General features: G+C 38.1%; 1 protein-coding gene across 4 annotated transcripts in view; it reads right to left on the reverse strand.

Annotated features, from left to right (window-relative positions):
• ZNF106 (zinc finger protein 106) overlaps window positions 1–23,414 on the reverse strand; it is a 172,553-nt gene that overhangs the window by 15,209 nt on the left and 133,930 nt on the right. For all 4 annotated transcript variants that reach the window (XM_033950714.1, XM_033950713.1, XM_033950712.1 and 1 more), the window contains 4 exons: window positions 12,456–12,575; window positions 10,400–10,471; window positions 9,246–9,317; window positions 4,968–5,114 (listed from right to left, as the gene is read on the reverse strand). In XM_033950714.1, coding sequence (XP_033806605.1) covers window positions 4,968–5,114; window positions 9,246–9,317; window positions 10,400–10,471; window positions 12,456–12,575 — 411 coding nt within the window. The remainder of the gene's footprint in view (window positions 1–4,967; window positions 5,115–9,245; window positions 9,318–10,399; window positions 10,472–12,455; window positions 12,576–23,414) is intronic.

A 23,414-nucleotide genomic window follows, 5' to 3' on the forward strand; every position in this document is an offset into this window, starting at 1 on the left:
TAGGATTGGGCCCAAGACTGAACCCTGTGGTACTCCACTAATCACCTCCGTCATTTTGGAGGGGGTGCCGTTCACCACCACCCTTTGGAGCCTACCTCCAAGCCAGCTCCCAACCCATTTCGTCAATGTGTTACCTAATCCTATAGAACTCATCTTGCTCAGTAACCTGCGGTGTGGTACGCTATCGAATGCTTTGCTAAAGTCCAGGTACACGATGTCCAGGGACTCCCCAATATCCAGCTTCCCCGTTACCCAGTCAAAGAAGCTGATCAGGTTGGATTGGCAGGATCTCCCCTTAGTAAATCCATGTTGTCGGGGATCCCGTAGATTCTCCTCATCCAGGATCTTATCTAATTGGTGTTTGGTGCGGGAGCTGAGGTTTGTCAAAACCAGGAATAGGGATAACTCTGTATAAGGAGTCCAGTTTACGAGGAGCTCCTGGTACAGTCAGGGGAGTCTCTAGATTTTTATAAAACGTCTCTCGTAAGATGTCATGGAGAGGAAGTTTGAGAAATTCCCTTGGAGGCTGGTCAAAGTCCAGAGCATCAAGGAATGCCTTGGATTTCTTAGACTCAGCCTCCAAGGGAATAGAAAGAGATTCACACATCTCTTTTAAGAAAGAGGTAAAGGATGTGGAATCTTGTTTAGAAGAGGGATCTGCAATAAGGTGATCCTCTTCGTCAGAGGAACACTCGCCCTCAGACAGAAAAGGGTCTTCAGAGTCACCCCACAAATCAGGATCCCTAATATGAGAGCCACGGTCTTGAGATTCCGGAGTAGAGGGTTCTAGGTGTCGGGTTTTGCGCGCCGACTTACCCGATCTCATAGACACGGTACCGGGAGACGTGACATGTTGCGTCGGCATCGAAGTCTGCACCGCCTGGTGCTGAGCTCTCGGTTCCGGTGCTAAAATTGGCATCGAAGTCGATGAAGCAGTGTGGACCGGTACCGACAAAGTGGATGCCGATAAAAGAGGGCGCTCCACTGTCGGTACCGGTGGCTCAGACCGGACCGGGACTGGAAGGTTCGGTGTCAAAAGTGCGGGAAGGAGTTGTTGTAACTGCTCCCTAAGTTGCACTTGCAGGACAGCAGCAATCCGCTCGTCCAGCGAAGGCACCGGTACCGCCTTTTTCTTCTGCGGTACCTGTGGTGCCGCTCTACGCTCCGAGGATGAGGAACCCGATGTCGAGGGGCTCACCTCGATAGGAGCGGAGCGCTTCCGTGGGCGCCTCGAGGCCGGCAGGACTGGACTTGCTGCTACTGAGACTGGAGGACTCTCCAACGGGGAAGGCTTCTTAGCCGGCTTACCTGCGGGGTGCGACGCCGGCGCGGTGTCGATGAAGTAGGTGCCGACTGAGATGGGGCCGATGTCGGTGCCGGTGTTGCGGAATCAGACATCTCGGCGCCAAATAATAACCGCTGTTGGATCTGGCGGTTTTTAAGAGTTCTCTTTTTTAAAGTCGCACAGCGGGTGCAGGTAGATGCTCGATGGTCAGGACCAAGACACTGCAGACACCAGTTGTGCGGGTCTGTGAGTGAAATTGGTCGAGCGCACCGCTGGCACTTCTTAAACCCGGGTTGAGGGGGCATGAATGTAAAAACGGCTTCTGCCAAATCGAAGGCCGAGGCCTCGATGGTGGCAACAGGCCCCGCCGGGGCGAAACCGAAAAAAGAATGAAAAGAAAACACAATTAGTTTTTTTTTTTTAACAAAGAAAAGAAAAGAAAAAGAAGGAAACAATATTTCCGACCAAGTTTACGCGAGCGGGAAGGCGAAAAGAACAAAAGCTTTCAACAGCCGTTGAAACATGCGTCTTCTTAGCTCCTCGGAAACTAAGAAACTGGGGACCGCGCGCCTCTGTCGGGCGGGAAGGCACGTGCGCGGTGCAGCCTACTAGAACTTTCCAAGTCTTAGAGTGCAATCACTCTAAAATTGTCCGTACCGGGTCTCTGTCGGTGCCGTCACCCATCAGTCAAGAATATGCTGCCTGCTTGTCCTGGGATAATAGCCTTACTCACTGTGCCATGTGCCTGCCTGCTTCATCTCAGGATTGCAGCCGGGATAAATGGAGAAGAACTCTGCCTCATAGGTTCACTGGACGAACTTGGTCTTCAGGCTGCCAGTTGGATCAAGGTTGGTCTGAGCCTCAACCCCCAAGTTGCAGAGGGGAAAAGAACAACGCAGCCAGTCCACTATTAATCCTGGCCAAGCTGGGAAAGAGCCAAACAGCCTGTGCTTGCCTGTGCTCAGGGATGCGAGCAGCTATTAGGGGATGGTCACTGAGCTCAAAAAATCCAAAGCAGGTTGGCTAGCTAGGTGTCCCCGAGGGCTGATCCTGCCAGCAGCAGACTTCTGCAGCATGAGTTTGCATCTTCTCCCAGGCAGAGGTCCAAACAAGTGGGAACTCTGGGCACTGAGCATCTGGCTGCTTAGGAAAAAAATACCCAAAATACAAAGCAGAGACACTTATGAGCAACTTGCTTGCAGAAAGAAAAATTGAGGGGGCAGGAACAGTTCCCTGGGAAGGAGACTGAGATCAAAAGATGACTGACAGCATTCTGCAAGCAACTTGCGGGTTCAGATGCAAAATCCTAGCATTCAGGACTACTAGACACATTGCACTAGAACTACTTTTAGTTTTTGTTTTTTTGCAATGCATACCAAGACACACACATCTTGGCTTTGTCAGCACTGCCTTGTATATATGCAACTCCAATACTTTTTCCATCCACAGCCCTACAAAATATATATATACTGGTTTAGTTACCATGTAATGTATATAACAATATGGCAGGTCCAAATGACTTTTTTTTTTTAAAGTGAAGTACTGCCATGATCTCATCATCAAATAAAGACATATCACACAGTACAGGTGGCCCAAGAATGTTTTTTAAATTTTTGGCAAATGTTCCTTTTTATCACCTGCTTGTATGTTCTTCAAAGAGGTGAAAGATGACCACCTGTCTCTAGGACATCTTTCACCTAGCAACAGCTGTGCCTTGCAAGAGGAACAGTGTAGGTTATGGGTTAGAAGAAACTGTTCAGAGCATAACTGAGTGAAGACCAATGATCTGCTGAGTCCAACATCCTACTCTAATCCATGTCACTGAAAGAGTTACCCAACCAACCCTAATGGGGAGATACATTCCCTGTTCATGGTTCTTTTTTTATTTATAAGATTTTCAATTTTAGATATAAGCAATGCTTTTGCAAGTTGCTACAGATCCAGAAATTATATTCAATAAAACATATAAAGGAAACATTAACTATCTCTTATTTAGTCCACAAAAATAAGGATCAAGAAAATAAATAAACTTCCAATCAGAAATAACAAAAATTAACTTAAGGTCATGGCATTAGATTCCTGAATTATAGCCAGATAGTAGGTCATACATCACTAGACATGGTTACCAACCTTTCTTTTGATCCAATAAATTCTAAAAGTTGTTTAGGCTCAAGAAAAGAAAATTCTTATCTTGGTAAGATACATAACACGGCATTATTAGGTTGCTTGGTCTGTAGTTTCTTAGATAACTCTAAAGCCCTTTCTAAAAAGTGATGAAGCATAGTCTGCCTCCAGTTCTCTAACACAGTAGAAGACTGTAATGAAAAGGTATAACTTATCAGTGATATATTTTCATATTAAAGTTTCTTAAGAACTTGGGCGAATACCATCTAGTCTTGGTGATTTGCTACTATTTGGTCCATCTATATGTTCTAGTGCTCTTCTAGGTTCACACTGATTTACATCAATTACTCAATACATTTATTTTATATTTTTTTGAGACAGACTTCTCCCAGAGCACCTCTTTTAGCTCTATTCATCTGGTAGTTCAACTCATTTATTTGCTTCATTAATCTTTGGCATTGATTTGTCTCTGTTTATGCCATTTTCTTTATTACAGCTTGGTTGGGGTTTTGTTTTTTTTAAAGGACGCTTTTTTGGATGTAAAAGGCTTGCAGAGAACCATCTAGCTATGTTGGGAAACACTTGGTCATTTCCTATCCTTTTTTTTTAAGCTTGTGGAATGCATTTTATCTGAGTTTCCACGGCAGTATTTTAAAATAAATCTTCATACTTCCTGTAGGGTATTAGCTTTCCCAACTAATTTCCTAATTTGTAACGTTAAATGCTACTGTGATAAATTCGATCAGGGCTGATTCTTAGTCAGCTTGATTATTGCAATATTGTCTACTTGACAGTTACTCAAAGAAATGTGCACGGTCAGACTGATCTTCGAGTTGAAAACGTTTGACCATGTGACACCTTTTTTTTGTGAGTTGCACTGGTTGCCAGGTGAAATTCAAGCTTGGTTGCTTTTGCTACAAGGTTTTGTTTGGACTTGCCCCTAAATACTTAACTGATCTCTTCTTTCTTGCTACTAGTAAACATAAAAGAAGTTCGCATTTGAGTTTTATCTTCCCGCCTGTCAAAGGCTGCAACCTTAAAAAAATTACCATCTACTGTCCTATCAGGCAGCTTCAAGGAGAAAGGACTTAGATTGATTAATTATGACTATTGCTTGATTATGACTATATTGATTGATTATATCTGTTTATTAAGTACTTGGGTAACTAATTCTGTTTATTCAATTGTACATCTAATTTTTTGTAAACCACATAGAGCTTCACGGTCCTGCAGTATATAAGCTGATTGTTATGTTATGGAAAGAGCCAAGAAGCTTCATCACTATTACTACCTGAAGTAGTGTGGAATGTTAAATCAACATTAGAAACTTTCAAAATATCATAGAAATAGTGCTCCCAGTGTGTGTGGGATCACTCCCTCCATCCTCATTATCCTGATACTTACATAAACCTGAAATGATATAGCACTCTTTTGCAACTGTGATTCAGAACACATAGAAACAGGCATTATAAAGGAGCATTTGCCAAAATAAATCCACCAAAATATACTTAGCGTATCTGTAGTAACCAATATGTTTTCATATTTTATTTTCTAATACCTGTTTGGAACCTCTTCTGGTTGTAAAAAAAGCATCACAGTTCTTCCACCGACATTTCAGTGACTGAAAGTTTGGGTTGGTGTGATCATTGATTAAGTGCTGTTTGAGGTGATCTATAACGCCAAATATTAGTGCACATCCATGCCACTAAGAAGAAAGATTATGAGAAGATGATCATTAATATAACCACTGTTCTGAGCTCTTTACCCTCCTTTGATTTGTATTATTATGTCTTGCTTGCCTGCATTTCCAAAATAAGAGGTCTTAACATTTTCCTTAAAATCTGGATAATGTTTTTCAATCTATGCAAATGTACGGTACAAATAAAACAGGCATTCATTACTCTCTACTAACATCAACAATGAAAGTTGGAACATCTGTATCTGCCATTGCTACAAAAACTACATTTGGAGACAGGCTGAGTAGATATGGTAAAAAAAGAGAGACTACTAAAAAAACAAGAAAAAACAAAATACCAACCAAAGGGATAACCTTATTCCCTGTCTGCCTTACCTTGATACTCAATCCTAATCTACTTTCTGAGGATAGTATCTTCAAAAGGGTTGATTTAAAAGGAACGCAGGATATAATTGCCCTGGAAGCAGAGTTTTTTTCTTTTTCGGGCAAAATGAAGGCTTCTATTGGGCTATGGTGGAAGAACACTTTCTGCATTGCCATGATTGCTGGAGACAGTTTTCTGCACAGATAAGTCTATCGATGTTAGCTTGAATGAGCTATAAGTGGGGATGAGCATTTAGTTCACTATTAATTTGATAAAATTTTAACTATGACTATATCTTTTTTTAACTCTGACCAAAATTTTTAACTTCCCTCTGTTGTCCAGCATTGCTTTCCTTACCTTTGCTTATCCAGTGATCCTATCATGCAATCTTAAAGTGAACAGTCCCACCAGTGAAGCTTTAGAAAATTATTCAAACCATAATCTGTATCTCTCTCTTATGTTACAAATACTGTTTGTACTGAGGATATTCAGGTGACCATTAGAGTATATAACTGAAAAAATGGCTAATTCTTCATTGATCCATAAGTATTATAACAAAACTTTCCTGGTGTTGCATATATTTCTCAAAATTAATGTGTAGAATTTTTTTAAGCTTATCTTATGTGCATCTGTATTTCATGGATACCTCTCCCGACATGAATCATGTTTTACCCACTTCATCGGGGTCGAGGCACAATGCTAATTAAGCAAAGCTGTAATTAAACTGAAAACAAAAACCCCCAAAACAGATAAGTATTTTCTCATCATTTTAAGAAATTCAAAATTACTAAAATTCTCTCTGCTTCGACTTCACTGGGCTATTTATTGTTCCATAATATTCACAGGGAAAGACTCCATCTGCTTGTTCATTTCAACATGGTAATAGTCTGCCTGCTTACCGATCTTCACTCACCCTCTCTTCTATTAAACTGTGTTAGAAGTTTGTAGAACAGAGGGCTGTGCTGAATGGCTCGCACTGCTCTCAACGCTCACAGGAACTCTATGAGCGGCAGGAGCAGCGCAGGCCATTCAGCGTGGCTCACTGCGCTAAAAACTGCTAGTGCAGTTTAATAGAACAGGTCTTCAGTATTTGTTCATTTCAAAATGTTCTCAGCCACGGTTTTAAATCCCTTTTGCTGACATCAATATCATCCGTCATCCAATCAGGTTCCATGCTAGGAATCCCCGCTGGATTGAACATTTTTTCGATGTTACAATTACTAATCTCTTTAATACCATACAGATAAGCTTTAAAAAAAAAATTCTACACATTAATTTTGAGAAATATATCCAACACTAGGAAAGTTTTGTTATAATATTTATGGATCAATGAAGAATTAGCCATTTTTTGAATTATATATTCTAATGGTCATCTGAAGATCCTCAGTACAAACAGTATTTGTAACATAAGAGAGATACAGATTATAGTTTGAATAATTTTCTAAAGCTTCGCTGTTAGGACTGTTCACTTTGTTAAAATTGCATGGTAGGATTTGTTGAATTTCTTTAGCTTTGAAAGATATAGATTGAATTGTTCAAACTATCCAGTGATTCAGCATCTTTTCTTCCACTTCACTATGTTTACCTTAACAAGCCTGACTCTACAAAGGGTCAATGGAGGAGGCAGCAATTTTTATAGCTTAATTTTTGTGGAATAGCGGTTTTCAACTTATTTGTTCCACATTTGGCAGCGGTATAACATTTGGCCAGCTTTCGGTCATTAGCGCTCACACTTTTGCACTTTCATTTCTCTGCAGAGCTAAGGTTTTATTTTATTTATCTTATTTGTTCTATACTCGGCAGTGGTTGGGCCAGTTTTCGGTCATTAACACTTACACTTTTGTATCTCACTTTTCAGAAGTTTTAGGCCTACTCGGATGTTGGTTCTTCTTTTCTATTTTCACTCTTTATTGTGCATCCCATAGAGGCTTAGTCCATCGCTTCACACACATTATGGCTATTAGTTCTATTGCGAGCGATTACATTGGCCCACCACCACTTTTAGTTCTTTGTTTAGACACCAACTTTAAAAACTGTTATTATGTTTGGTTGTATTTTCCCCCCTTTTCTCGGTGGATTATTCCAATATTTTAATTTTAATTCTATTTATGTTTTTAATGTTTTATTGTGTTGCTTAGATACCAATATGATTGTCTGCTCCAAGTCTCATTATGCTCATGTTTTTATGACTGATTTTCTTTTGATTCTCTGTTACTGCATTTCAAGGTCAGTGCATAAACATTTTGTTATATTTTTTTTATGTTCATGTATATGTAATATTCATCGCATATTGATTGTATAATATTTTCTCTTTGTGTTGTTTATTCGTTATCTGTTTGTACCATTATACGTTTTAAGGACCCCTGAGGAAGGCCATATAAGCCAAAATACGGTCCATGTAGGGCAGGGGTAGGGAACTCCGGTCCTTGAGAGCCGTATTCCAGTTGGGTTTTCAGGAGTTCCCCAATGAATATGCATGAGATCTATTTGCATGCACTGCTTTCAATGCATATTTATTGGGGAAATCCTGAAAACCCAACTGGAATACAGCTCTCAAGGACTGGAGTTTCCTACCCCTGGTGTAGGGTCTGGTCATCGTGATGCAGTATTATTATTATAGTTTTTGTGATACTTTATTTGTTTTATATACCAATAAATTTTGCAATTTTAAACTCTTGGAGTCCAGGAATTGGTTCAACATATCTGTTCTTCTAGCTCCAGGCACCAACATTTAGGTGTCCAGGGTTTTTCTATCCCTATATACTCATACAAAATCTTGTTATATAATACTAAACCCCTCTTTTACAAAGGTGCACTATGTTTTTTAGCGCGCACTAAATATATGTTATCCTATGGACGCGTTAGCATTTAGCGTGTGCTAAACACACGCTAAAACTCTTAGCGCACCTTTGTAAAAGGACCCCTAAGTATTCTATGGTTACTTTAAGAAATGAAAATATAATATAAATGTCATGAGTGCACTATATTTTAGTGCTTTACACCGTTAATCATCATCAAGTTTTCCCCTTTAATAGCTCATAAAATTTTTGCATTGCAATATGACTTCTATAATTATGAGAACAAAGCTTAGCACATGCTAACAGCTATTACCATGTGGCCTTTAGGTATAAAATAAAATGCCCACTATTTAAGGGCTCCTTTTACGAAGCTGCGTTAGAAGTTTAATGTGCGTAATAGTGTGCGCTAATTTGCCGGCTGCGCTAACCGCTACCGCTTCCTCTTGAGCAGGCGGTAGTTTTTCGGCTAGTGCGTGCTAAAAAGGTATGTGCGATAAAGCCGCTAATGCGGCTTCATTAAAGGAGCCCTAAGTGCATGCTAAGCTTTAGCAAAAGGACCCTTTAACTGAGTATTAGATATATGCATGTACATGTGTAGCTGGGTTCAGTAGTCCCATGCATGAGTCCTTAAGTCATATCAGACAATGAGAGTATTGTAATGAATAGGCATCATTTTTCTTCCTTTGTGTAGATTTACTATATGCACACTCAGGGGGGAGGGAGGATTTAGGGAGGAAATTTTATAATTATGTTTATGATAATAGCATAATATATTTTATATAGAATAAATGATGAAGGGTGGGCGAGTAGGGTTTTTATCTTTATTGGTCTATTAGATTACATGTGTTAGATTTTAAGTGCTATATTGGAATCAATTTATGATATATTGATGTGCACTTGTTGTTTGATTTTAAAATGAATAAAGAATTGGGGGGGAAAAAAAAAAAAGAGTATAAGAGAAAAGATTATTTGGTTTACCCAACAACGGAAATTCTGCACGAGATTCAGACGTACAGCCTGGACACTGCCATCATAGCAGCCTGTGTAGATCTGGTGAAGTAAAATGGAAAATGCACAAACAAGAAAGAGTCTATCTTATTGCCACTTAAAAAATAAAAAGCCTACATTTTGCTGTTAATATAATTTGCTGTTAATATCTTCTCAGACCTATTCATACACTTTCCATCCTGTGACAAAAGTTTCCAGACATGGACCTTTTCCACTTGAAGCTTTTGCTGTGAAAATGTGGTTCATGCACAGGACAGAGTACTGTAAATACTGTACATCCAGTCTTAACAAGCCAATGTTAAACAAAGCTACGGTAAATGCTTAGGGGACAAGATCTTCAGTGACCCAGACATTTAAGATACACTAAGATCATATTAACCAGGTCTGATTTTGCTGAGAAAAAACACTTTTCCTACTTTACTGGTATATTTTAGATAATGTCTTTAGTTAAAAGGAAGCTGAAGATATAATTGTGCTCCCTTCGACTGGTAATTTACTACTCACATCATACAATTGATTTGTATGGACATTTCAGCCCAGATTCTATAAACAGAATCTAACTCATAGGCGCTGTTGGGTGCAATTGTCAATTATCTGCTAGGTGCCATTTATAGAATCACGCCTAGTGGCAACTAAGTGGTCTTAAACACTGGTAGGCATTGAAACCTTAGGTGCACTCCCATTAGGCCAGAGTTTTCTTTGTCTAAATGAGTGCACCTAAGCCAAATCAAGCCCAAACTCTGCTCACATTCTGCCCCCTAACCACGCCCACATTCTGGTAGGTGCCTCAAAGTAGAAGCCTACCCTGAAGTGAAAGGCATCTACCCAGTTAGGCAACTACCAGATTGCTTTTATTTAATGGCATTTTCAATTAACAGTGCCGATTGAGCTAATCAAGAAAACTAAGTTAGGTGCCTAGATCAGCTAGGCACACCAATCTAGGTGTCTAACTTCAGGCACCGTTTATAGGCTCTAGGCCTTCCTTTACAAGGAACACAGTCATACATTTCTAATGTATTAATATTGTAAACCACTTAATACTCACGTACAAACGGTATATCAAATGTAATAAATCCAATCAGCTCTGTAGTGTATATCAGATTAAACAAAATGCGAACAATTACCATGCTCTTGTGGATAGCCATACACATAATCATGTCGTGGTGTCCCCCATATACTTGCAGACGGTCATGAGACTTGGGAAGAGGGAGAAAAAACAAGACAGAAGAAAATGATGTCAAGGACAAATCCTACTGCTATGCCCTTAGCATCCTGAAAATCTGTTCCCTTGCACTTAACTTGTTCCTATCTTCCAGCTGCACCAGTAAACAGCTACTGAGGGTTCAGTAAATAAATGCAAGCAGCCACAAAAGGGTACTTATCTGAGGCTAATTTTCAAACGGAACTTAGACATTAGATGCTGTGCCAAATGTCCAAGTACCACTTTTTTTTAATCTTTGAGTTTCTTTTTTTAAAAAAAAATCTTTATTCATTTTTACATCTTACAAGTGTATCAATATTTGACAAATGAAATTGAATACATCACTTGAATTTCTTTCATATTTATCATTAATACATACATTATATATAATTAATACATAGGAGCCTCATCAGTAAACTTAGTGGGCTGAAGTTAGGACACAAAGTGGTGACCTGGATTAGAAATTAGTTGATGGACAGAAGACAGAGAGTGGTAGTGAATGGAATTTGCTCAGAGGAAAGAAAAGTGAATAGTGGTGTCTCAGGGATCCATATTAGGGCCTGTTCTGTTCAATATATTTGTGAGTGATATTTCTGAAGGATTAGAAGGAAAAATGTCTTTTTGCAGATGACACAAAGATTTGCATCAGAGTAGACATACCAGAGGGAATAGAAAACATGAGAAAAGATCTGTGATTGTTGGAAGTTAAAATTTAATGCAAAGAAGTGGACAGTGATGCACTTGGGGAGTAAAAATCCAAAGGAGCTGTATATGCTTCGGGGTATGAAACTGATATGAATGGACAGGGAGAGGGACCTTGGTGTGATAGTGTCTGGGGATCTCAAGGCTGTGAAAAAAAGTGACAAAACAGTGGCTGTAGCCAGAAGGATTCTGGGCTGCATAGAGAGAGGAATTGCCAGCAGAAAAAGAGAAGTGTTGATGCCCCACTTCTACAGTCTGTATCCATGACATCCTGTTTAGATTGTAAGCTCTTTTGAGCAGGGACTGTTTTCTTATTCTTTGTGACTCTGTGCAGCGTTGCGTGTGTCTGGTAGCATTATAGAAATAATTTTTTTTTAATATATCTCTTTATTCATTTTCAAAAATTACAAGTGTACAACATTCATTCAGAAATACCTTAATTCATCACTTGACATTCTTATTTGTATTACTCCAAATAAATAATTATATAAGAAACCCATCCCTCCCTCCCAGATCCCAATTTGTATTACTCCAATTAAATAATTATATAAGAAGCCCACCCCTCCCACCCATATACCAATAAATAACAATTATCAATTATTATCTTTCAGAATCCCACCCCCTTATCTTATTCAATATTTTTTTTTACATTATAGAAATAATTAATAGCAGCAGTAATAATTCTGCCCAAACTATAGTTCAGAAATATCTATGTGGAAATTGGCTTGTAGGTATAAACTTTCCATGCATGAACTTTATGTGCTTATACAGTAATATAATTTTAAGGGCCTTTTTCTGCATATAAGACAGGATTTATTACCTGTATGCAACTCACCTTGAGTTCACATTTGGAAAAGCGAGTAATCAAATCTCAAATCCAATCCAAATCCAGACTAGCACTGTGGCACCACTAGCTGCATTAGCACACCAGCCCTTGCCGACATCCTCTCCCACCTGTGGCTCCAGGTGGAGTGGACTTTTTTGATCACCAAGGCATCAAACCGGCTATAAGGAAGACTTATTTTCTTTTATAAAGCAGAGGATATCAGCAGAGGATATTGCTTCATTAATGACGTGATGCCAGACCTACCTACCTATGAAAAATAAACTGTGGTAGATTTCTGCAGCAAGACACAGTGAAAAAAAATAAACTGTGGTAGATTTCTGCAGCAAGACACAGCAAAAAAAAAAAATGGCTCTGATGGAAACTCACACTTCTTTATCATAACCTATGTGAACTGTTTAAGAGTGTTCTTTTACTACATCATGCTCCTTACCTGTAACTCATAGACGCGGACAAACTTATCCAAGCAGGCTGTCACCATGACTTTTCCCAAGATATTAACCACCGTGACTGCATGACTGTGACCTTTGTAGATCCGTACCAGCTCTCCTGTCTGTGCCAAGACAAAAGTGAAGCCCAAGGAAGAAGAGGTTACACAACACACAAATTGTGAGCAGAAACCAAAATACAAAAATAAAAGGACTAATGTCAGTTTGTCTAACCTTCAAATACCAACATCATAATATATTTATTTATTTAAAAGACTTCTAGTCCACCTAAAAACTAAGCGGATTACAACCATACATACATAAATATTAAATAAACATAATAACATTAAAAGCACAAACAAAATTTAACATTGTATTTTGCTGCTTGTCCCTCATTTCCTGCTATATAAATCTGACTATGGGGTTCATAATCAAAAAAAAAAAAAAGTCTAAAAAGTGTCCTAAATGGCTACTTGGACAATCAAAAAGCCTGATCGTCCAAGTACCCATAGCCAAAGCTGGTTTTTAGACGTATCTAAAAACAGCTTAGGCCTTTCCCCTGCCTCTAAACGCACAGAGAGAAAAGAGGTGTGTTTAGAGGAGGGGAAAGGGCGGGCAGTGGGTGGGAGGTGGGCCGACCTACACCTAGGCGTACAACAGGTATAACCAAAACATTTACAGGTTGCCTAGTCGGCACTTAGACCTTTTTGACTTAGACGAAGTCAAACCAGGTCTAAGTGCCGAAAAAGGAGCCGCTGAGCTGATGGCCGCTGGTGTGATCAGTTCAGCGGCCCGGCAACCTACCCACCGCAACCATCGCGGCAGGAGAGATGCCCAATTTCTCCTGCCGTGATACATTACACCCCCCGACGATATCGGGGCAAGAGGGAGCTCAAGCCCTCTTGCCCTGTCGAACCGCGACCCCCCCCCCCCCCCGACAACATTGGGGCAAGAGGGAGCTCAAATCTTCCTGCCCGGCAATCTTACTCCCCCCCCCCCCGCCGAGTACGAGCAGGCCAGGAGGGAGCCCAAGCCCTCCTGGCCCCGGCGACCCCCCTCCTACACGAACGGGCCAGGAGGGAGCCCAAGCCCTCCTGGCCCCGGCGACCCCCTACCCCCCACTACAATATGGGCAGGAGGGATCCCAGGCCCTCCTGCCCTCGACACAACCCTCCTCCCCCCAACAACTGCCCGCCCCCTAGAACCCGCCCCCCCCTGGCCGACCTTACGACCCCTTCCCCGTACCTTTAATGTTGGCCAGACGGACGGGTGCCAGCCGTGTCCAGAATGGAGCCGGATTGGCCCAGGCGGCATAAATCCCGCCCAAAGGTGGGGCCTGAGGCGCCTGGGCCAATCGGAATAGGCCTGGGAGCCTTAGGCCCCTCCTATGGGTGGGGCCTTAGGCACATGGGCCCAACCCGATGTTGTCGGGGGGGGGGGGGTGGTTTGCGGTTCGACAAGGCAGGAGGGCTTGGGCACCCTCCTGCCTGGATCATTGTGGGGGGGGGGGGGATTCTGTAACCAGTGTTGTTTTTGACAGACACCGGTTACAGAATCCAGCTTTTAGGCGAAGGACTGGTTCCTCCTTCGCCTAAAAGCCCTTCTGTTGGACGTTTGGGGCTTAGGCATTTTTTGGGTTCATTATGGCCAAAAAGTGTAGACGTCGTGGGGGTGCACTTGTAGACGTAGTGGTGATCTGAGCGTTTAGTAGAGGCAGGCCATAATCAAAACAAGGAGTTTGTTTTGGTTATGGACACTTTCCCTGCTTCTGCTTTGAACGTTTAAGGACTTAGGCCAAAAGTGGACTTAGACTTTTTTTTTATTATGCCCCTCCACATGTTTAAGAAAACACTTCCAGAAATAAGGTTGTTTTCAGTAGCTTTTTAAAATTTTGTATACTGTCCATCATTCTTAATTGTCCAACTAAGTTGTTCCACATTTTCACCCCTGCTATTGAAATCACCTTCATCCTAATCTCAGCATATTTCACTCACTGTATTCTATCTAGTGACAAGCACATTACCAGCTCAGATCTTAACAGGCGATGTGGGTGATACAATGTCATAGCTTGCGAAAAATGCCAAGGTATTCCATTACGCACTGTCTGAAAAATTAACACTAAAACTTTAAAATTCTACATTTAACTGGAAGCCAATATAATTGTTGCAAAAGGGGGGGTGGGGTTATTCATTAATTTTATAACTCCTGGGAAAGATGACTCATTTTTTCTAAACATTTTCTCATTTTGAGAACTAATGACAAAAAAACCCTTCATGACATGCATAGTCTTGGGCGGTCTTCTCAGAAATAAATAAAACAAATAAAGATACAGCAAAATCCAAGGCACCACACAGAACACAATTACAACGAAGATCATTTTTTTTTTTATAAATCTTTATTCATTTTTACCTCTTACAAGTGTATCAATAAATTGACAATTGAAATTTAAATACATCACTTGAACATCTGTCATATTTAACAATAATACATAAAATTTAATCCCTTCCATCCCATCCCAACCATAACATATGCAATCAAATATATGCTATGAAATATTCTTTTTTACTTATCCAATCATTTAATAAAATTCAGAATTTCCCCCTTCCCATCCCTTCATTTGCATTGTACTTATAATGGAAAATGGTATCTATTCATTACAATATTTTGTCAATGGCCCCCATATCTCTTTAAATTTTTTATAATTTCCTTTTTGTATGGCTATTGTTCTCTCCATCTTATAGGTGTGACACAATGAGTTCCACCAAAAACTGTAATTAAGCCTACTCCAATTTTTCCAATTATGCGCGATATGTTATATGGCGACTCCTGTCATAATCAATAAAAGCTTATTATTATTTGATGAAATTTGGCTCTTTGTTCTCATTGACATACCAAATAGAATCGTGTCATATGACAAAGCCACGGGATTCTCTAATAAACAATTTATTTGGGTCCAGATTGATTTCCAAAAGGTCAAGATAAGGGGACAATAGTATAACAAATGATCTAGTGTCCCTGCTTCAAGATTACAATGCCAGCATCTATTAGACTTAGAGCTATTTAACTTCTATAATCTAACTGGGGTCCAAAATGCTCTATGTAAAAGGAAAAAGCAAGTTTGTCTCATAGATGTAGACACTGTACATCTCATCCTCCAAGACCAAATTCGTGGCCATTGAGATGCAGTAATTTGATGCTTGATCTCAATGTTCCAAATGTCCCTAAGTCCAGTTTTAGGCTTTTTATTTACAAATCCATTTATCAATTTATACCACTGTGCAGCCTGGTGTCCCAGAAAGTCCACCTGAAAGCATAAAAATTCTAAACTATATTGCGTATTAAGATTTTTCCATTCAGAGAACCCTACCTGAATGGCCTGCTTCAGTTGCAACCATCTAAAGCTTTGTGATTTATTAAGACCATATTTATGTTGCAACTGTGAAAAGTCAAGCAGTTACCATTTGAAATAACATCACCTTAAATCCACCTATTTGAATCTTGGAATTTAACCATATAGTTTGATTTGTCAATTTATTGATTGGAATAGATGTTAAATTGCTAACATATCACAGAGTTTTCCATGTATCCATAAATATTTGTTTTCTTTATACAATCTAGGCATTTTAATGCTAAGAACATGACAAACGTAAAGGGAACATGAGTTGCTATTCCAACCACAACAAATCTGGGGTATTATCAATGAGCTCTGGGAGGACCCAATACATACCCTGGTGCAAAATATAGGCTTGATGATACCTATAGAAATTGGGAAAATTTACTCCTCCCTCCGCAATTGGTTTTTGTAAAGATACTAAAGCGATTCTAGGAGTTTTACCCAGCCAAATAAATTTTGTAAGAATACTGTTTAACTTTTTATAAAAGGACCCCTTAAAAAAACTAGTAACATTCCCATCTGATAACAAACCACAGGCAATATTATCATTTTAATAGTTTGAGCTCCCCCCTACCAAGATAGATGTAATGGATTCCATTGCTCACACATTTCTGTTACCTTCTGCAATAAAGATTTTTCATTCTCTTTCATTGTGTCTTTCAGCGTGTTTTTTATCCAAATTCCCAAGTATTTTAATCCACCTTCCTTCCATATAAAAGAAAATGAATCAAACAAGCCTTTTGTACAATACACGTTTAGAGGAAGAACTTCAGATTTACTCCAATTTATTTTATAATCTGAAAATTTTCCAAATTTCTCAATCAATTCAAGTAAGCATGGAATGGTTGTTTCTGGATTTCTCAAATGAAGCAATATATCATCTGCATATGCAGAAACTTTGTATTCCCGATCTGAATAAGGAATACCCTGTATCTCCTTTACTTACTGAATAGCTAATAACAAGGGTTCCAAAACAATATCAAAAAGCAAAGGAGATAGGGGACAACCTTGTCTAATCCCCCTCCGCAAATTAAAACGTTCAGAAAAATTATTATTAATATACAGTTTTGCAACAGGGGAGCTATACAATGTTTGTATCATTTGTATAAACCCTGAACCAATTCCAAACCATTCCATAGCTTGATACATGAAGGTCCATTCCACTCGATCAAAGGCTTTCTCTGCATCCAAGGACACAGAAAAAGCTGGATCTTTCATGGCTTTTGTTAAATCTTTCATGGCTTTTGTTTAATTTAACATATGAAAAGCCAATCTTGTGTTATTAGATGAGTGTCTCCTAGCAACGAATCCAGTTTGGTGCATATCAACAATAAAAGGGAGAACCTTAGCTAAGCATAAAGCCAATGTCTTGGCCAAAAGTTTTCCATCTACATTGATTAATGAGATGGGCCTGTAATTTGAAACCAATATGGGATCTTTATTTGGCTTTGGCAAAACTATAGTCAATGATTCTGCCATAGTACCTGTAATGTAACCCTTAGTTAGTTGAGACTGATATAAATTTAATAGATGAAGTAATAGGGTAACTTGAAATAATTTATAAAATTCTACTGTGAAACCATCACCACCTGGAGCAGATCCAACTTCAACGCTGATCCTAATTCTTTTAATGATACAGGCTCCTCTAAACTTCTTTTAATATGTTCAGGAACTTTCGGACCATTAATTAATTTCAAAAATTCTAATCCATCCTTTCCTCTATTATCATAAGGCTCAGAAGAATATAAGTCTTTATAAAAATTTAAGAATTGATTTAAAATATCTCTAATTTGAGTATGCATAACACCTTTCTCATCCTTTATTGCAATAATTTTTGTTCTTCTTTTCTTTGCTTTAAGATAATTTGCTAATAATCTTCCTGCCTTATTTGAGTTTCTGTAATACAGAGTCTGCTGGGAAAATAAATCTTTCCTTACTAATTTTGAAGATATTTCATTATATTTACCTTTAGCTTTTAATAGAGCCTGCAGAGTACAATGCTCCCATTTATCAATCAATTTAGACTCTAGATTCTTTATTTCTTTTTCTAAAGTAGAAAATTGTTTTTTAAGTTGTTTCCTAATATATGCTGAATATGATATAATATAACCTCTCATAGTCGCCTTAAAGGCATCCCATAAAATTTCCATGGAGGTTTCTTCCAATGTATTAATTTGAAAGAATTCATTCATTTTTAATTGAAACTCTTCAAGAAATTCTGAATCCGCAATCAATGTATTATCAAATCTCCATACAGATCTACTATTTTCTTGTTCAGGAATCTTAAATTCAATCCACAAATCACCATGATCAGACAAAATAATTGTATCTACGGAGGCTTGTGTCACCTGTTGTACTATTTGATTTGAAACAAAAATATAGTCAGTTCTTGAAAAGGATTTATGAACTTGTGAGCAAAAAGAAAATTCCCGATCATCAAAATGAAGTATCCACCATATATATTTCAAATCACAAGATAGCACCAAGTTATCTAATCCTAATGATTTCATCACATTGCTTGGTTTTTTTAATCTATTATTGGATCCATAACAGCATTAAAATCTCTAGCCACCACTAAACTAGAAGTAGCCAGTGGAAGAATCAGTTTTTGTAATGATCTAAAAAATTAATTTTGATTCGAATTAGGGGCATATACATTGAACAGTGCCAGGGCAGTATTTCCCATGCTCATTTCCACATGTAACCATCTACCCAAAGGATCAAAATCAATCAATTGAAAATTAGCTGTGCATTTCTTATTTATTAATATAGCAACCCCTGCTTTCTTCCCAGATGCTGGGGCGAAAAAACATTGTTTCACCCAACCCCCTTCCAACTTTTTAGACTCAACCTCTGATAGATGTGTCTCTTGTAAATAATATATGTCAGCATTTTGTTGTTTCAAAAAAGCAAGCATTTTTTTTCCTTTTTATTTGATGGTTGAGGCCATTAACATTTAATGAGAAAATTTTAAAATCCATTATATATTTCTAAATACATATACCAATAAAAATAATCATATTTAACTAATTTAGAATGAACAGACACCATTTCCAATATTCTAAAACTTTGCACATATAATTTACCCTTCTCTAATCTTTCATTCAATACCCCTTTTCCCCTCTCCCTCACCAAATCTTTAAAGTTAAAACTTGGTGACACACATATTAGACCAGGCAATGATAAACTCCCGTTAGACCATCTTTAAATCATTTCTTAAAAATAAGTCACATACAAAAAAAATATTCATAATTTATAATAATTCATCACTTAACTTATGCTGATTCATAAATTATATAATCATTACCTATTTATTGAATCCCTATGTATCCTTAAAAACATTTAAACTAATATCATAAATTAATATATATGAAAAAGCAAGTTATATTCCAATTCTCTCACCCTTTAATTAATATATTTTAATATTATGCTTACTCTGTTAGTACCATTTAATACATTTCAATGAAGAATTTTATTACATCTAAACTGAGATATCAATATTAGTTTCAATTTCCCCATAATTCTTTTATCAACTAATTATTAACTTTTGTATTTCATTAAATAATATCAATATTTTGTCATCTTCTTACTTATAATTCATTAAAAACTTACATAAAATTTCATCCTCAATCTTATCTTACCCCAGTTTCTATAATTTAATATTCAAAAGCTAAGTTTAAATTTACTGAATCTGTATGAAACTAAATCATAACCTCCATCTTTTGAGCAATGTACTATAATTTTACTCTTTTCATAAATATTTTTAATAAAATCAGTTTATTCAATTAATAAAAATCTAATAGGAGTCCATTGATTAAATTAAGTATATTAAAATCATTCAATGAATATTTAATATATATCAATTTATAGATGAACATAAATAAATAAATGTATTTTAACTTCTACCATTATAGTACCTTCCTTCAAAATTTCCTTTACATCTTATGGAACTATTAAAAACCATTCTCCTTTCACATTCCTATTCGAAACAACTGTATTTATCTAAATCATAAAATAAACCTAAATTAGTAATATATCTTATTTTACTGTAGTTATAAAATTCTCTTATAAACAGTGAATCCACACCAAATTTCTTGAACAGTCACATTTACTGAAACAACATCCCCTGAAAATAGAACTTATCTGTTGTTTTCTCTCGGACCATCAAAGAATCTTCACAAGTTGCCAATGTAACATATTCTCAAAGTTTCTGTATCCGACGCTTCAATTGATCAATTCTCTTCCTGCTCCGTCATAGTAACTTATGCCATTCCTGTACATTCTTCCACCTTAGCAATAACAATCTCGATAAATCTCTTTTCAATTTTCAAACCAGCTCCAAACATCAGATCACCATCTGTTCGCAGATATATTCAGTGTGAAACCATTCTAATTCCAGCATGTCTCATTTGCTGAACATAAGCACCGAACTCCTGTCCCATTGCATTATCACAACCTTTTAAAGCTTCCAAAGACTCCCTTAATGTGGCAATTAAAACAACAGGAAGCCTTCGCATTCCCAGTATAAGCTCCCCATGAAACTCCTTTGCCACTGCAATCTGCACTTTCAGGGAAGAAGTATCATAAGGTTGCAAAAATGCCAGATCTTGCCATTCTCATTATTCATTGACCTCACCACGTTGTAAAATACCCCACCTTTCCACTCCAATCACGAAAGGGAGCAAGCCTTATACACTCTCCGATTCAGTTTCTCACAAAATGTCTTGCTGCACACAAAAGGAGCGGAGAGAGGAAACTTCCTTCTATCAATCTAGGTAGCCAGGAACTTTTCTTTGTGGAAAAACTTCTTTAATATCATATAGCCAGAACATATATATTTTCCAATAATCTTGAAAATATCTGTGATTTCATGAAAATTTTCCTTATTGTCTCCAAAGATTACGATCCAAGATAGAGATCCAGAAAGCATTCCATTTCTCATTGTTGTTACCGTTGAGTCATATAATTGAAATTGAATCAAGAAACATTCTTTTCCGTTTGTACTTTAAGCCTTCATGGAGAATATGTTAATTCATAGCTTATAACATTAATCAAGATCTCATTTTCAGTACTTAATAGAGAAAATTAAAACAAATATCTTTAAAAGGAAAACCAAAAGTCATATATTTAGCAAAATTAATCTTTATTTATGTTGACATTGGCTGCTCCTGTTGTATTATAAATTCATGTAACTTTCCTGGATCATCAAACATAATCGTCTTGTTTTCAAAAGTAATCTTCATAAGTTCTGGGTACAATAAACCGTATTTAGCCTCCATAGCTCTCAACAGTGGTCTAAGCGTCAAAAAACTTTTTCTTTTACTTGCCATATTTCTAGCAAAGTCAGGAACAATGTGAATACGAGCATCCTGGCACTTTAAATTTCTGTTCTGTTTTGTTAATTGTAAAATTTCTAAAACCTGCTGATGCCTCAGCAGCTTAAATATTAATGGACGAGGACCCGTTTTCCTATCATCTCACTTTACAGGGATTCGGTGAGCCCTTTCAATTTCGAGAGGAATCTTTGTTTTTATGGGCAGTATCTTGGGTAAAAAATTCTCTAGAAAGGAAATAGCACTTCCTTTCTCCACCCTTTCCGGAAGATCCAAGATATGCAAATTGCTCCTCCTCTCATGATTTGAAACATCCTCCAGCTCTCGGGTAAGAAATTCAATTTTCTTACGATCCATTTTGTTTTGTATTAACTCTGCTTACACTTCATCCATTCTTTTCTCTATATTATTTGCTTTAATTTCAATCTGTTCCATTCTATTGGTAAGGTTAGAACTTCATCTGTGAGATCGTTTACTTTTTTAGCAATGCCCGAGACGATCTTTATTTCTTTCATAATTTCGCTGTCGCCATTTTTTAACGATGTTGATTTCAGAGGAGTTTCTGGCTTAGGCTTTGCTTGTTTAACACTCCCCGAGGCTAGAAACACCGAATCATTCTTGGTCTGCTTTCCTGAAGCCATTATGAGTCTTTACCCCTTTTTTGAAACAAATTTAAAAAATCTTTCGCGTGACTTATAACATTTTCAAGGTCTATTTATACGGAGCTCACTCACTACCCGACCTTCTTCATGCGTGACCAAGATCTTGAAACAAATATTTTCCACAGCTTTCTAGCAGTCCAAATCTTGAGTGACATATGAATATGTTTGGTATTAAATGCACTGGGAAGCTTAGTAAATCTTTTACTTTTAAATTGGTGAGAATTTGGAATGGACTTCCAGATTCTCTAAGACTGTTAGGTCAATTATTTCAATTTTGAAAAAGTTTAAAAACCTGGTTGTTTTCACAATAGTTAATTTGATTCTAGCTGTCGTATAGTAATGTTAAGCAATTCAACATACTTTTTCTAACTTTTTCCATCCATCTAATCTAACCAATTTCTGTTTTTATCCCACAGTTTTTACTTGTTATGTTTCATTTTTTAACAAACTGTAAACCGAGGCGAGCTCCTTAGGGAGTAAATTCGGTATATAAAATGAAGATTAGATTAGATTAGGTTGTTTCTAGAGCAGAGGTTTGCACAATACCAGGTAGGGACATCACAAAAGGGAGCACAAGTGGAGGCGAGTACTGCAGCAGACAGTGTGTGGCACAGTGGTTAAAGCTACAGCTTCAACAACCTGAGGTGGTGGGTTCAAACCCACGCTGCTCTATGTGACCCTGGGCAAGTGACTTAGTCCCCCCATTGCCCCGGGTACATTAGATGGATTGTGAGCCCACCAGGACAGACAGGGAAAAATGCTTGAGTACCTGAGTCAATTCATGTAAACCGTTCTGAGCTCCCCTGGGAGAACGGTATAGAAAACTGAGTGAATAAATAAATAAATATATTTAAACCAAATTCTTATCATCCGAACAACTGCCCACCTTGTTCTACGTTTTCAATATGAGAACTTTGGGATAAAGTACTGCCCCTGATTTAAAACTCAAAAAGACCTCAAACTGCAGTCAGGCAATCTAATCTCAGACTGCACCGCTGTTTAATCAAGAAGGTATCGTGGACGCCGGTTCTTTATCAGCCTACTGCCAGAGCTAGCGCCATGCTCTACTGCAGTGATTCTCAACCCTGTCCTGGAGGACCACCAGCCAGTCGGGTTTTTGGGATAGCCTTAATGAATATGCATGAGAAAGATTTGCATATAATGGAGGTGACAAGCATACAGATCTGCCCCATGCATATTCAATAGGGCTATCCAGAAAACCTGAGTGGCTGGTGGTCCTCCAGGGTTGAGAAACACTGCTCTACAGAACCTGGGATACTTCTTTTTCAGTTAAGGTCTGTACTGCTCCTTAGATCACCAACAGGTGTTGCTATAACAGTATGGGGGTAATTTTATAAGTGGGCACTTCCTTGATGCCACGAAGTGAGAGGCTATTCTAATACAGCATCTGGTTTTTGCTATAAAATGCTAGGGCAGCCTGGTTTCAAGGCACCTAAAATCAAGGCACTCACAAGTTACACCAGCCATAGACCTAACATAACTATGGGCACCTAGACATGGCAAGAGCAAGCATAACATACAGCATCCTGTAGGTGGCAGCATCCCCATACTCCA

Source organism: Geotrypetes seraphini, chromosome 7 (assembly GCF_902459505.1).
Source record: "Geotrypetes seraphini chromosome 7, aGeoSer1.1, whole genome shotgun sequence".
Classification (NCBI taxonomy): Eukaryota; Metazoa; Chordata; class Amphibia; order Gymnophiona; family Dermophiidae; genus Geotrypetes; species Geotrypetes seraphini.